The sequence below is a fragment of the Panthera leo genome, chromosome B4 (assembly GCF_018350215.1).
Source record: "Panthera leo isolate Ple1 chromosome B4, P.leo_Ple1_pat1.1, whole genome shotgun sequence".
In the NCBI taxonomy this organism is placed as follows: domain Eukaryota; kingdom Metazoa; phylum Chordata; class Mammalia; order Carnivora; family Felidae; genus Panthera; species Panthera leo.
The window spans coordinates 73,515,851-73,530,641 of NC_056685.1; the positions used below are offsets into that span (position 1 = coordinate 73,515,851).

Below are 14,791 nucleotides of genomic sequence, written 5' to 3' on the forward strand. Positions count from 1 at the left end.
AATGTGTTCTTTACAGTCACTAAGACTATGGTAATTTGTTATAGCAGCAAAAGGAATCTAATACAGAGTACGTGGGAGGTGTATGCATACATGTGTCTGTGTGGAGTGGGGAGTCAATGGGAGCAATCATTTTTTTGTCTGTGCTGTTCTGCTTCTCATCTTTTATCTGATAACTTCAGTGTGTCCTTTAGGATTCAACTGCCAGGATTAACAGGCATCTGATGCCAGAAATCAGAGTACTCCTCACTCCCCAAGCTTGACTTGGGTACTCCCCTTAGAGACTCCATGGGATCATATGTATGTACATACACACACACACACGTACACACACACACACATGTAATTAGTTTTACTTTTTTTTTCTTCTAAGATTTTATTTAAATTCAAGTTAGTTAACACATAGTATCGTGTTGGTTTCAGGAGTAGAACTTAGTGATTCATCCACCATATACAACACCCAGTGTGCATCGCAACAAGTGCCCTCCTTAATGCCCATCACCCACTTAGCCCATCCCCTCTACCCTCCAAACCCCTCAGTTTGTTCTCTATCATTAAGAGTCTCTTATGACGCGTTCCTGTTTTTACCTTATTTTATGTTTCCTTCCCTTCCCCTATGTTCATCTGTTTTGTTTTTTAAATTCCATAGGAGTGAAATCATGTGGTATTTTTCTGACTTATTTCACTTAGCATAATATACTCTAGTTCCATCTAGTATTTTCGATTTTATATTATAACTGTCTGCATACATGGGCCCCTTCCTCTATAAGCTCCTTAAAGACCAGGACTACTCTGTATTCTTGTGCCTAGGACAGTATCTGGTGCACGGTCTTCACTGAATAAGGGTTTGTCCATTAAATTATTCAGCCTGAGTGGCAAGGTGGAGTGTTCCCCGGGAGCAGTTGACTTAACCTAACTCCCACTTTCAGGACCCAGCTGCAGAAATCATTGCTGCAGGATATGCTTTGGAGCACTTGGAGGATCCCTTCCTTATGGCTGACAAGTATGTGCACTAGAGATATAAGGACTTTCTGATACTCCCAATGATTCTAAGCTAAGTCATCTTGGGAATTGCATTATGTAGAAATTACACCAACAGAAATGAAAAAACTGAAGCTCAGTAAAATTGAATGACTTTCCCAAACCATGGATCTGGGACTGAAATCCTGGCCTACTGGCTCTGCTGTACTGTTTTCTTTATGTCCTTCCCATGCCTCCCCTCTGGCGAGGGTCTGCCCCATCCTTTCTACTTCTGCTTCAGTCATCCGTGACTGTTCCCCCAATCGTGAATTGTATTCTCCAATTCTGCCTTTAGATTCAGCTGAAAACATAAAAATTGGCAGCATGTTTTAGTTATTTCCAGAAAATCTAAATTGACAAAAAAATGTTTCTCTGAGTTTTTCATAACTGTAAAAGGAATGGTCTCCGTAGAAAATTTAGAAAATAACAAATCTAGGTTGAAGAATAACCTCACTTATCTTGTTATCTATCGTATCTACTCTTAACGCTTATGTCTATTTCCGTTTTCCTATTTCTGTTCTATTCCATGCATTTTTAATATGTAAAATTGGTATAATGAAGCATGCATTCTTTTTTTTTTTTCACTTTATACCATACTTTCTCATTTTGTTGGTAATGATTCAAAAGCATTTTTAATGACTATGTCCTATTCCAGGCTGTGAAGCTACTAGAATTTATTAAATCATTCCACAATTTTGGACTTTTGGAGTGTTTCAAAAATGTATCCCATTATATGTTGAAAGAATACATTAGTAGACAGAAGTCAATTCACTTCTCTGATTTCTTCCTCAGAATAGTTTCTTAGAAGAGTTAGTGGATCAAAAAACATGAACATTATTGTATTTCCTAGTTTCCTGTTGCTGTAACAAATTGTCACAAACTTAGCAACTTAAAACAAGCCTCATTTTACTATCTGCTAGATCTGTGGGTCAGAAGTCTGGCTAGCTAGGCAGAGTTCTGTGCTTGGGGTCTCACAAACTTCAAATCAAAGCATTGGTGCCCTGGGCTTCTATTTGGAGACTCAGGAGAACCATTTTCTTGGCTCATTTAAGTTGTTGGCAGAATTCATTTCCTTATGTTTCCACATGGTCTCTTCTGTCTTTAAGCAGCAGTGGCAGTTTGAGGTCCCTCTCATGCTTTGAATCTTTCTGATTTCAGCTGAAGAAAGTTCTCTGATTTTAAGGGCTCATGGGATTAGATCTTTTGGGGTCTGTCTGCCCACTACAAACATCCTTAGGGATCTTTAAGCGTTGCCAGCATGCTTTCCAGATAAGCCAAGCCAGGATTTCTGCCACCAGCATTGAACGAGTGTTCAACTCCCTGCACTCACCAGCACAAAGGATTAATTTTTCTTATTTTAGTAATGTGACAGACAAAACAATTATATTTGTGTTTTTACTTGTTTTTGACTCATAGGTCAAATGACTTATACTCATTCACCATTTTTCTTCTGTGATTTCATGTCCATTGCCCATTCTTCTATTAGATTCTTAGTTTCCTTTTTTTTTTTTTTAAGTTTATTTTGAGAGAGAGAGCATGGCAGAGGAACAGAGAGAAAGGGAGAGCGAGAAAATCCCAAGCAGGCTCTGCTCTGTCAGTGCGGAGACCAATGCTAGGCTCGAACTCATGAACCACGAGATCATGACCTGAGCTGAAACCAAGAGTCGGGGCACTTAGCTAACTAAGCCACCTGGGTGCCCATCCTTGTTTTTTTTTTTTTTTTTTTTTTTTATGTATTCATACATTAAGGGTATATTGGTTTGTATTTGATACTGGCTGGTATTTTTTTTTTTTAATGTTGATTTATTTTTGAAAGAGAGCGCACAAGTGGGGAAGGACAGAGAGAGGGAGACAGAGCATCCAAAGAGGGCTCCGTGCTGACAGCAGCGAACTTGATACGGGGCTGAAACTCACCAACTGTAAGATCATGACCTGAGCTGAAGTTGGTCACTTAACTGACTGAGCCACCCAGGCACCCCAGTAACTGGTGTTTTCTAAATTGCTCTTTAATGTACTACTGTATAGTCCCACGATCCATCAATGCCCTTGTAATTTCCTCCACTGTGTCTTACTTCCCTGGGCAGCTGTCAGGTCGTTCTTCCTAAAATGTCGCTGCTTAGGTTTTTGCCTTACTTACTGACTTTTTCCACTTTTGGTGTATGATGTGAAGGAAGGGTCTAAGCTAATTTTCTTTTTTCAATCAGTTTCTTCAATATGGTCTATTGGATAATTAGTACCCAATATTTTCTTGGGAAAAGACCATCACATGCCATAGAAGCAGACGCCCTGCGGACTGCTTCTGCACATGAAGTAATTTCTCCTGTTTCATCTGTATATGCCTGTAACAAGGACTGAGAAAGCTAATGAACTTGATTACAAGTAGCCAGGAAGGGTTTTTGATGTCCTGGGTCTATCTCAGTAGTACTGGGTCTCCTAACCTAGAGTCAAAGTGACTTAGCAATTAGTCAATTATCTATTAAAAAAAACTACATTAGTATACATTCAATAAAGCTCACTAGAAGGCAAGAAAACAGATTATGCTCTGCCTGAAAAAGAGAAGAAGACCTCCTCTCCAGATTTGAAAATCTAAATGTTAATTATAACAATACCATTCTAACTAACTTTATTCTAGTAAGACAGGAATTATTCTAGTAAGCTATACAGACATGGCCCCAGAAAGATATAATTAAGATACCTTTAGGTAAATGAGTAGGCTTGTCCTAGACTGAGAAAATACATTGCCATCTGACAAAGGACATGTGTCCAGAATATATAAAGAACTGACAAATCCACAATAAAAAGACAAACAACTTAACTCAAAATGGCCAAAAGATTTGAGCAGGCACTTCACAAAAGGAAACATGAATGGCCAGTGAACACATGAAAAATTTCCAACACTAGTCAGCAAGGGAATGGAAATGAGATACCATTTCATGGGGCACCTGGGTGGCTCAGTCAGTTAAGGGTATGACTCTTGATTTCAGCTCAGGTCCTGATCTCATGGTTTGTGAGTTCGAGTCCTGTGTCAGGCTCTGTGCTACCAGCATGGAACTGCTTGGGATCCTCTCTCTCAAAAATAAATAAACTTAAAAAAATACAATTCCACACCCACTTGAAAGGCTACAAAATACAATGCCACAATGCCAAATGTGGGCAAGGCTGTAGAGCAACTGGGGCTTGTATATATTCTTGATGAAAATGAAAATGGTGGAAACACCTTGGAGAACTATTTGGAAGTTTCTTAGAAAGTCCAGCACTCAACTTAGCGTTTGACCTGATATCCCAGCAATTGTCCATTTCTACCCAATCTGCTGCACTCCCGTGTTGCTTTCCCTTCTCCAAACCTTCCATGTCTCTATTTTACTAATCTTCATATTTCTTTTATTCTTCTTCCATCACAAATGAATTCCTCCTGATCAACTATATAGAGACTCATTCTAGGAGATATGTATGTGATGACATAAATAAAAATGATTTAGGGGGTGCCTGGCTTCTCCAGTGGAAAGAGCGTGTGGCTCTTGATCTCAGGATTGTGAGTTCAAGACTTATGAGGAGTGTAGAGATTACTTAAATAAAAACTTAAAACAAACTTCAGGATTAGCTGTGTATTTTACCAAAATAAGATGGCAACTATGTTTTGACAGCTACAAATTTTAGTTATGTCAAGACTAACAATGAAAATGGAACATATACCAGTAGAAGACAATATTTAGACTTAAAAATTTTTTCTCATGTACAAATAATTTATAGCCTTCAACAGTAGAAAGAAAATCAAATCAGTCATTTGAAAAGTTCATTTATTATATACCAATATACACTTTCTGTAATAAAAAAAAGCCTCCCAGTACATTGAACCATCTTATAAATGAAATAAGAAAATAAAACTTTCATCTGTTTATAAATGGGGTTAAATTAACCAGTACAAGATACCATATGTAAGCCTGCCCTGCAGTCTATGTGAGCTCTAATCCTGAAAATTGCCATGAGAAAAAAATGGTGCTTTATTATTTGGCACTGTAGTATTGCTCTTGAATATCTGTATAATTACAGACGTTGATATTTTCAAGTTCGTAATTTCAAAGGTAAAGTATTCAGACTAATACAGATTGGATACTTCCCCAATTTTTGAATCAGTCTTCATCTTTATATTTAAATACATTCAGATTAAACCTTTAACACTCAGAAGGTACCTTTTTCCATTTTCTTATTTTGACACACTCTCTAGGTGACCGTTAATAGAAACCTATCTTGAAGATGCTATTTGGCAAGTATTTTCCGATAATAGTGACTCCAAAGTTATGATAGTGTCTAGTAATGCTCAGTTTCCATAACAAAGTGCACCATTTGATAGTATTATGCCTCTAGAAAATAATATATAAAACAAATGTACGTTTTCTTAAGGCACAATACAAAAAACCCTATTGAAATATGATTTAATATTATACTTAGCCGATACTTGTATTTCATACTTGGCTTGACTAAAATATAAAAATCTACAATAAATGTTCTTCCTACCGATTTAGGGGGGGAGGAAGTGGCAAAGTCTAGAAATTCTGGGCAGCAAGTGCTAGTTTTTAAATCCATTTTATGTGAGCATGTTGTTGAAGGGAGCAAGAGTACCAGTTTGCATCTCTGTAGTGTTAGCACTTTTATGGAGAACCATTCAACATTGCATTAAATGGCAAATGAATGTCAGACTCCTGTGCAAGCTAAAATGAACTAAATCCTATTTTAGACATGCTTAGTTAGAAGAACAACTTTGGTACTGACAATTATTTGCAAACAAGGAACTTATTTTCTTGTAGATGATTGTTGTTTTTGTAAACATTGAAGAGCATTACTGAACTATATATAACTTAGGTTTCAAATTTAAAATATCCCCAATAGGCAGATACATACAAATGGATTTTTGAGTTTATCAACATAATTCCCTGCCCCCACCCTCAATAACATAAACGTTTTGACTGTGAAGAGAGAAAACTACACATGTAAAAAATAAAAATCAAATGTACCATACATCAAAATTCTGATGACTACAGAATAAGATTATATACATACACATATAGCAATCACAGTTTCCTGCACTGAATGTTTATCAAATAAAAATGTATCAAACAATACTGGGTAATGTAGCTCCACATGAATCGTGGTCTATCTAAAAATTATGAATGACAATGGAAGACGAGAGGGAGAGCATTGTTCAGTGACAAAAAAGCATGACAAGAGGACTAGGAATAATATTGAAGAACAAATGCTTCCAGAACAGGCAGTTGAGCAATAAGCATTATTTTTGTTGTTGCTCTGTAATTTAAAGCCCCTCTCTCTGTTTAGAAGATGTTTTAACATTTATACATAAAAAAAATTGAACGAAGAAGGCACTCCAATGTCCCAAACAGAAGAGGCGAAACATTCCTTTACTGTTGACAATAAGGTGTACTGGTGTCTGATCTTTCATGTATGTACCTTTCAGGGACAGTTGATAAGACATGTAGGCATACCTCGGAGATATTGCAGGTTGGGTTCCAGACAATCCCAGTAAAGCGAGTATTACAATAAAGCAAGTCAGATAGATTTTTTGGCTTCCCAGTGTCTATAAAAGTTATGCTTATGCTATAGTATACTAAGTGTGCAACAGTATTGTCTAAAAAAATGTACATACCTTAATTAAAAAATTGCTAAAAAGTGCTAACCATATCTGAGCTTTCAGCAAGTCTTAATCACTGATCATAGATCACCATAACAAATATAATAATGAAAAAGTTTGAAATACTATGAGAATTACCAAAATGTGACAGAGGCACAAAGTGAGCAAATGCTGTTGGAAAAATGATGCTCCACGCAAGGTTGTCACGCACCAATTTGTAAACAAACAAACAAACAAACAAACAAAAAAACCAACAGGAAAAAAAAAACCCGCAAAAAACCTCAGTGCTAAGCACAACAAAGCACAAGAAACGAGATATGCCTGTGTTTAATAAGATGTCTTTAACATTTACCAAAAATCTATTGAATGAAGAATTCATTAATTCAGTGTTACAAACAAAATGGGCAAATATTCCTTCACTGTTGACAATAAGATGTTCTAGCCGGCTGTCTGATCATTCATGTACCTTACGGGGACAGTTCCTAAGACATGGCTTTTGCCTCTGTTATTAAATAGACCTAGAGTATTTGGTGCTGGATTGGGGGAAGGCATTAAGCGGTGATAGCTTTGCCACCAGGGCATTTTTGTTGGATGTTCTGAGAATACAAGTATTTGGTAATTTGAGGGGGAGGGGAAAAGGTATTATCTGATGACCATTCCATGCAGCTACCCTTATTCTGCTTGTGCAACAGCAAAAATGCATCCTCTCACACTGTTTTAGGAAAACCTGGGTAGAAATGTGCACCGCAGGTTTTAAACCTATAAACAGCCATTCTTGACAAAAATGATGCTTTTTTTTCTTCCACAGGTGCCTGGTGATGTTACTATAAACATCTTTGGAATCTTCCCGTTATTTCCTATGAATAACATTCCAATCAATAGAACTCAAATGTCTTTTGCAGCATAATTTGCAACCATTTCCAATAGAAAAGGTATTTTTCTTTGGGTTAGTGATGCTTGGAATTTGGAGGGTTGTAAATCCAGTCAATTATAATGAGTGCCATGCTTCCAATCATGAAGATGATTCCAACCACAAGGAAAATTAAAGCCTGTAAATCAGAGAGCTTGTTAGGGAACACAGAAACCATATTTAGCACAGTTTGCTCTTAGAAATTGTTTACCCAAGACAGCAATCTGATTGGCATATTGAATTGTATTATTCTTATGGCTCAGATGTCTATGCCTAGCAGTTCAGTGAATTTAGAAGCCAAGTTGAGGAAAGAGGGTGAATACAGTGGAGAGATTTAATCTAAGTCTTCAAAATAGATAAATGGTTGATTTGTTACATCAAAATGATGGAATACTCTGTAATCATTAAAAAAAAAAACAAGTGACAGAAAAAGATACAATGACATTGAGTGTGCTCACAATCTTTTAGGTGAAGGGCATATTATAGTCTATAGGACAGGATTAAATTTACAAAGTAAACAGATAAAAACAAAAGCCTAATCTATGTTACATATTCCTTTAAAAACGTGTGTGTGTTTGTGTGTGTGTGTGTGTGTGTGTGTGTGTGTGTGTGTGTGTGTGTGTAAAACACTAGAAGGGGCCTTATATATTATCATCACTGGGATCAACCACCTCATTCAATCTATGAGGAAGCAACAGGTGAAGTTTTTCACTAGAAAGGATCCAGGGGACAATTTTACTCATTTTTACATCAAACTCAGAATGGGTCACAAACAGGATAAATAATTTGTCATGGTCACCCTTCTGTAAAAGTCCAAGCAAAATAGACTGGAGAGGCTAGGAATTCGGGGGCGGGGGTGGGGAGGAGATGTTGGGAGGAGCTTTGGATACCAAACTGTCCTGAAGTCCCTGAACAGTCCTGAGGAGTGAATGACTCTCAGGCAACATTCAGCATAACTTAGTAAGAGGCACTGTTTTTAAGCCTTAAATGGAAGATATACTTAAATATTATCAATGACTATTTGATAATTAGAAAAACAAGGGGAGCCCTGGGTGGCTCAGTGGGCTGAGCATCTGACTTTGGCTCAGGTCATGATCTTGCAGTTTGTGGGTTTGACCCCTGTGTCGGGCTCTGTGCTGATAGCCTGCTTCAGATTGTGTGTCTCCCTCTCTCTCTGCCCCTTCCCTGCTGACACTCTGTCTCTGTCTCTGCCTCTCTCTCTCTCAAAAATAAACATTAAAGAAATAATTAGAAAAACAATTCATTCTGGCGTGTGTTTCTATAACATCATTTTGGAAAAGAAATATGCTCTCGCTTAATAAAATTAAATTTTATATCTAAATAGGTTAACTGGAAAACAATGGTTTTGTTCTGGATCTCAGTCCACTCCAAGGTACTATGGAGGGGGAAACCAGGCAGCATCTTTTCTTTTGGCCTTCCTAACCTAAAAAAATATGACTAAAATGTTTCAATTATTTCATAACACTGTCAGGGAGCCTCATTCCTTCCCACATAATTTCCTATGGATAGTGCTACAATCTTGGTGGTGGAAACTGGTATCCATATATGCCTGTGGGAAAACTCTTAGTGTTTGATGGGTAGAAAGGACTTAACACAAGATTCTTGATTTATGACGGGAAGAAATCCTGGAATCATCTCAGTACCAGAGATCTACCCTCCTTTCTCTCCACTAAAGTTCCAGCCCATCTCTGATTTTCAGTTCTTGGTCAATCTTTTTGAATTGTATATTTTCGGTTTACTCTCAGTTAAAGAGCAACTTATAACGGGGGAGATTGCAAGCCTTACTTACCCCAACCTTTTGTGGTGACCTAAGAGGTTCTTTCTTGACAAGTTTAAGGTAAAACACTGCTGGAAGTATGAAGATCAGCATAGTGGCAGAAGAAGCCCCTGAGGGGATAAACACAGGACAGGTCAATGTCTTACTCAGCAAGGCAGAGACTCAAGGTCATGCACTTTAAAAGTCTAATGCTACCCTAATCTTAGCACTGAAAGTACTATAAACTTGTCTTGGTTGCTTATTCAAATGTTTATCAAGAAAATTAAAATATACCTAACATCATAGTTGTATCCTAAGTACACATAACATATAGTAAACAAAAAAAAGGCTGACTTAAAAATTTATAGGAAACTGACAATAGAAACACATACTAAGGAAGCTGAACTCATCATACATCCTTCTTATCCACTTCCAACTTTTCAAGTTGCTGACACCTAATCCAAAAAAATGTTATATTGTATTTAAAATTTGAGTAATCCCTCAAATCAGCAGATGAAAACTATATTAACGGGCCACACAGTTAAGGAAATCTGCTTTACAAGACCAACCTTCTCCACCTCCAAAGATGGCCATCAGTGCTCAGCTGATACTGACAGACTCGAGAAAGCATCCTATAGGTAGACTGTGTCTTCCTTACTTTTTGATGCAGAGTTAAGACCTAAATTCAAATCCTGCAATAGTCCAAGATACAGGTATTCCCCACTTTGCAAAAGTTCATGTTATGCCACTTCACTTTTAGGAAGGACCTATGTTAGCACCTACCTTCCCTAACTGAAAGAAATCCAAAGAAGATTTCTGTCTTTATGGGGAAAAAAATTAAAAGGTGAAAGTTGCACCCAGAATTTGTTTTGCAGTGAACATTATGGAGGCAGCGCCCCCTGAGCAGCGAGAGAGGTGTCTCCAGGTCTCTTCCTTGGGAACTACACTCCATCTCAGCATTAAGTTGCCATGGCTTTTGAACCGTTGTGAATATCTGTGTTTTAGGTCGATTTATTTTCTGCATTTGTTAGCAATATTGTGTCGTAAGTTATCAGAAGAGTCCAAGAGCGGTTATCTTTTGTGTCTAGGATGCTCAAAAATGCTTCCATATGAATGAATCGTAGTTTCTTCGTAGCTTTATGCCATCAAGGCTTACAAAAGATTTCATATAATGTTCTACTTTTGGATGGAGGGGAAGTGGGGAACTGTATATGACTTGACTTCTGTGGGGCTCCATTTCCATCAGAAAAGGCAGCTGGACTAGATGACCTATAAGGTAGCTTTTACTGTTGACATTTTCTGATCCTGTGATCAACTTCCAGAGTCACCTGGGAGGGAGGGGAGGTGACCAGGTGGCCTGGCTGGGCTCACAAGAATCCCATGAGTCAAAGATGGAGCAGGGATCCTTGACTTCCCCTCCACCAGCTCCCTGTCTGCCACTTAAGGAGGTATCCACTTGAGCTGATTAAATAAAAACCTTTCTCAAACTTACCTATGAATCCAAAGATGTATTTTATAGTTGGTACAAGGATGACCAGAACATTATTAAGTGCAAGAAGTATGGCTGCAATCAAGAAATGTCTTATCCAACTGAAGGGTCTTTTGGGAAACAAGAGTGTGGTCACTGATGTACGAATCTGCAACAAGAAAGTTCAAAGGCAAGGTTACTAATTTGTTTTTGATTTTCGTCTACTATTTCAAATATTCTTGTCACTCTAAAGCACTTTGTGTTTTTCCTTTTTCTCCCAGAAAAGATCTTGATGCTGATTTGTTTTTCAAAATTTCATTAATGTGGTAAAATATTCATAATGTTAACTATCTTAACTATTTTTAAGTGTACAGTTCAGTTATTAACTATGTTGATATTGGGGCACCTGAGCCCCGACTTCAGCTCAGGTCATGATCTCATAGCTTGTGGGTTTGAGCTCTGCATCAGGCTCTCTGCTGTCAGTGCAGAGCCCATTTTGGATCCTCTGTCTCCCTCTCTTTCTGCCCCTCCTCTGCTTGCACGCTCTCAAAACTAACCATTAAAGAAAAAAGGTATGTTGATATTGTTGTGCAGCCTTGATGCTGATATTTCTTTGAGATAGTTATTTTCCTTGTGCTCACTTTCTCAGCTTTCAGAATGTTTTCTTAAAAGTTATCTCAGAGAAAATAACAGGTAAGACAGAATTCAGGGACACAGTAAAACCCTTATTGATTTCTAAACATGTGTTGTCAAACAGGATTAAGTATTAAGGGCGAGCACTGAATTGATTTGCACTCCTTGTGATTTTTACAAATCTGGGTTTTTTTAAAAAATTTGGCATCGTATTTAGCATATAATGCTTATTTTGCCACATAATGTTTTTTAAAATGATACTCTTTGTATTTCTTTTTGCCCTTTTGCCCTCCGTTCCCAATTACAGATTATAAATGCACACAAAACGCAAAGAATAGGACCTGATAATTTTAGCATTCCTCAGAGTTTCTCGTTTGGTGTCTTGCACACAGCAGGCACTCAATACATGTTGAATTAAGTTGAACAGAATGAATCCCTTCCCACCCTTCGGGAGCCTTGACAGACTTCAGCCCTATTTCAGCAGCTACAATAAGTAGGTGAAGGGTCAAGAGAGGCTCCATTTGTAGCAGTCTTTCAAGTTACTGTGCTATAACTGGATAATAAAAAGATCCTTGTGGGTGGAGGGAATGCCCTGCATGTTTGAACAGCTTAACAAAGTAGAAAATACTCTCATCTTTAGAATCTTTTAGAGGACACTTTTGACTCAGTGGCATTATTCTATTGGCTTTTCAATAAGGGAACACTCCGGTTAAGCTCGGACTTCACATTTTTAGAAATGCTGGCATTGATTTTTCCACTTAAAATTTTACTTCTGAAGTCTCTTACTGGTGGAGAGATGGGAACTCATGTAAAAGCAAAAATGTAAAATACATTTTTGAAACACATGTATGAACGACGAAAACTTTGAGCCGAATTGCTTGTAGTGTCTAATGTGACATTCCTTTCATACTGGTCCACCAAAATTAAAGCCATCTGTTTAGGTTTCAAAAGCAATTTCATTTCCAGAATGGCAAACCAGATAGTCTCTGGAAATGGTTTAAGAGTGACTTTGTAAAGGATTTTAAAAATTGGATTAGTGAAAATTATGAAATTCGCTCTGAAAAGTAGGCTGAAGAAAGCAAATGCCTTGATTACATTTTCCCCAGCTGTCCATTAATTCTACATTATGATCCACACTCCATGCTTATTGGATATTGTCCAAACCAGTCTTATTAGGCTTCAACATAAGCTTTCCATGGTACATCCTTATGGCTTAAAGATTTACTTGTCTGAAAGTGCGAAATTTACAGAATAAACAAGTAGAATACAGGTTATTTTCAGGCAGAGGACTTATATATGTGAGTTTTTTTTGTTTGTTTTTTGTGTTTTTTGTTTTTGGTCTTTTGTTAAAGGAATACTCTATTCCATAAGCTGAGTTAGAGGTAAACCTCTAAGTGCAGGTTCCCTGAATGTGAATGTGGTTTCCTAAGGTCTCATGGCTCCCAGAAAGACTAAGATTTGGCTTGGTGATGTAAGAGTACAGAAGGTTTACAGGAATCATCATTGGAATAAATGGTGAAAGCTTGCTCCTCACAGCAAATAAAGAAAAACAAAATCCCAAACAGAACTGAAAGCATGTAGAATTACCAATGCATTCCTAGAAAGGATCATAGGGCAAGCAGGGAGATAGTAGGGGGCTGGTGGTGGTGGAAAAGAATAGAAGAAAACTTGCCGGTCATTCTATGTTAAAATGCTGCCTTGAGAGGTGAGCCTGGATCAATAGGTCCTGAACAGTTCTATTTACCTATGTCAGGACTGAGGCAACTCTGGCGTGTTACCCACAAAGCACTGCCTGCTGTTCCACTTATCTAAGTGCCTTTTCTCCACTGACACAAACTGATAAGAACCTGGAAATGTGGGTCAGATGCTGTGGGTGGGGAAGTCCTTAGCAACAGCCATGCCCTCTGACCCAGAAGGATTCCAGAAAGGTCCTTTGCAGCTCTAGAGAAAACATCTGTTATTTCCAGAGAGAGTATTCAGAATAGGAGGTGCTATGTTCTAATCTGGGGACCCACTGGGAGGCAGAGTAAAAAGTGGGAACCTTAGGTCTGAACTCTTAAAAAAAAATCAATCTTATTGTTTAGAAGCGAATCAGTTTCATTTTGTAAGACTGCTTAGGGTAGGAGTGTTGGAAATATCTGTGGACCACTACTCTATTCCAGTTCACAGCAACATTTGCCATATTTCTATGCCTATATCTGCATATGATTCAAAACAGATCTGATGGCAACATATGTGGGGAAAAATGATTTCACCATCACAGAATAAAAGAGAAGTAGCTAGAAAATCTGAGATGTGAATTTTTTTTTTTTTTTTTAAGGTATGGCAAATGGAATGTGAGTCTGTGTGTTCTTGATAAACTCCTTAGGATGATCTGGTTTTCTGTTTTTCATGTAATGGGTGAACTTTACTGCATAAAGGGGAGTACAAGCTGAAAATGGAATTAATAGTCTTTGGGAAGGAGGTGTAGTCCCATAATAGACTACTCTCCCATAAAACCCCCACCCCCAACAATAGAAACAAATGTTGAGCTACTAGTAAAAAAGTAATTCACTTCATTTATTCATCTGTTCAATAATCATTTCTGCACTCAATATGTCTTTTATTATGGAAAAAACTAGCCTAACTGCAGAAAATAAGGTAATAGAGTAATCAAAGGAAAATCCATCTAGTCAACCAATAACAGCAACGCCCTTCCTTATTGTGTCTTCTTGGGCTCCTAAGAAAAAGAGCCTATTATCCTCTGTTGAAAGAAGTAGAATATACAATTATGCCTAAAATCGAGAGATTTTAATCCAGATTAGGTTTTGTTTGTTTTTGATTACTTGTATATGGGGATATCAAAGCAAAGTAAATAAACTTCTTATTGGTCAAGAGTTTCTTAATTCAAAAAAACTACCGGGAGAACCCTGCTGTGCATGGCTTAGCGTTTGACATGTTGGAAATCATGGCTCTAAATCATAAGAAACAAACACATCACTAATAACTTCTCTCACTTTAGGGAGAAAGTGTCTGAAGGTAGTCTTGTGGGTTTGACTGGGACGAGGAGACTTTTTTGTCCTCCATGTTTACTTTTATGTTCTGCATCATACCCATGGACACTTAATTCATTTAGCCCAGCTCCTGACCCAAACTAAAGTTCATGGCAAATGTTGGCAGGGTGAACAGATTATGCTATTGCTAGAAAAAGCAGTTTACACATCTCAAAAGGCAAGATTCATTTGGAGACCATTTTTCTGGGCGATTGTTGTCAAACTTCTCCTGCACCAGTCACTGTGCACATTCCTAACCTTTAAGACTTTTAAACCAGGAGATAAGGTGGACACCTACGCAGATTATCTC

General features: G+C 37.7%; 1 protein-coding gene and 1 long non-coding RNA gene across 4 annotated transcripts in view; one reads left to right on the forward strand and one right to left on the reverse strand.

Annotated features, from left to right (window-relative positions):
- The window catches only part of LOC122224461, a 72,453-nt gene that overhangs the window by 51,088 nt on the left and 6,574 nt on the right, over positions 1 to 14,791 (forward strand). Inside the window, exons 3-4 of one of the 3 annotated variants that reach the window (XR_006204808.1) lie at positions 927 to 1,000; positions 7,470 to 8,610. This is a non-coding gene — a long non-coding RNA (uncharacterized LOC122224461). Of the gene's footprint in view, positions 1 to 926; positions 1,001 to 7,469; positions 8,611 to 14,791 lie in introns of those variants that run through there. The other 2 variants (XR_006204807.1, XR_006204806.1) reach the window with 2 other exon arrangements.
- The window catches only part of SLC38A4 (solute carrier family 38 member 4), a 68,408-nt gene continuing 61,225 nt past the window's right edge, over positions 7,609 to 14,791 (reverse strand). Inside the window, exons 14-16 of the mRNA XM_042946319.1 lie at positions 10,841 to 10,985; positions 9,382 to 9,479; positions 7,609 to 7,710 (exon numbers count right to left, since the gene is read on the reverse strand). Coding sequence (XP_042802253.1) covers positions 7,609 to 7,710; positions 9,382 to 9,479; positions 10,841 to 10,985 — 345 coding nt within the window. The remainder of the gene's footprint in view (positions 7,711 to 9,381; positions 9,480 to 10,840; positions 10,986 to 14,791) is intronic.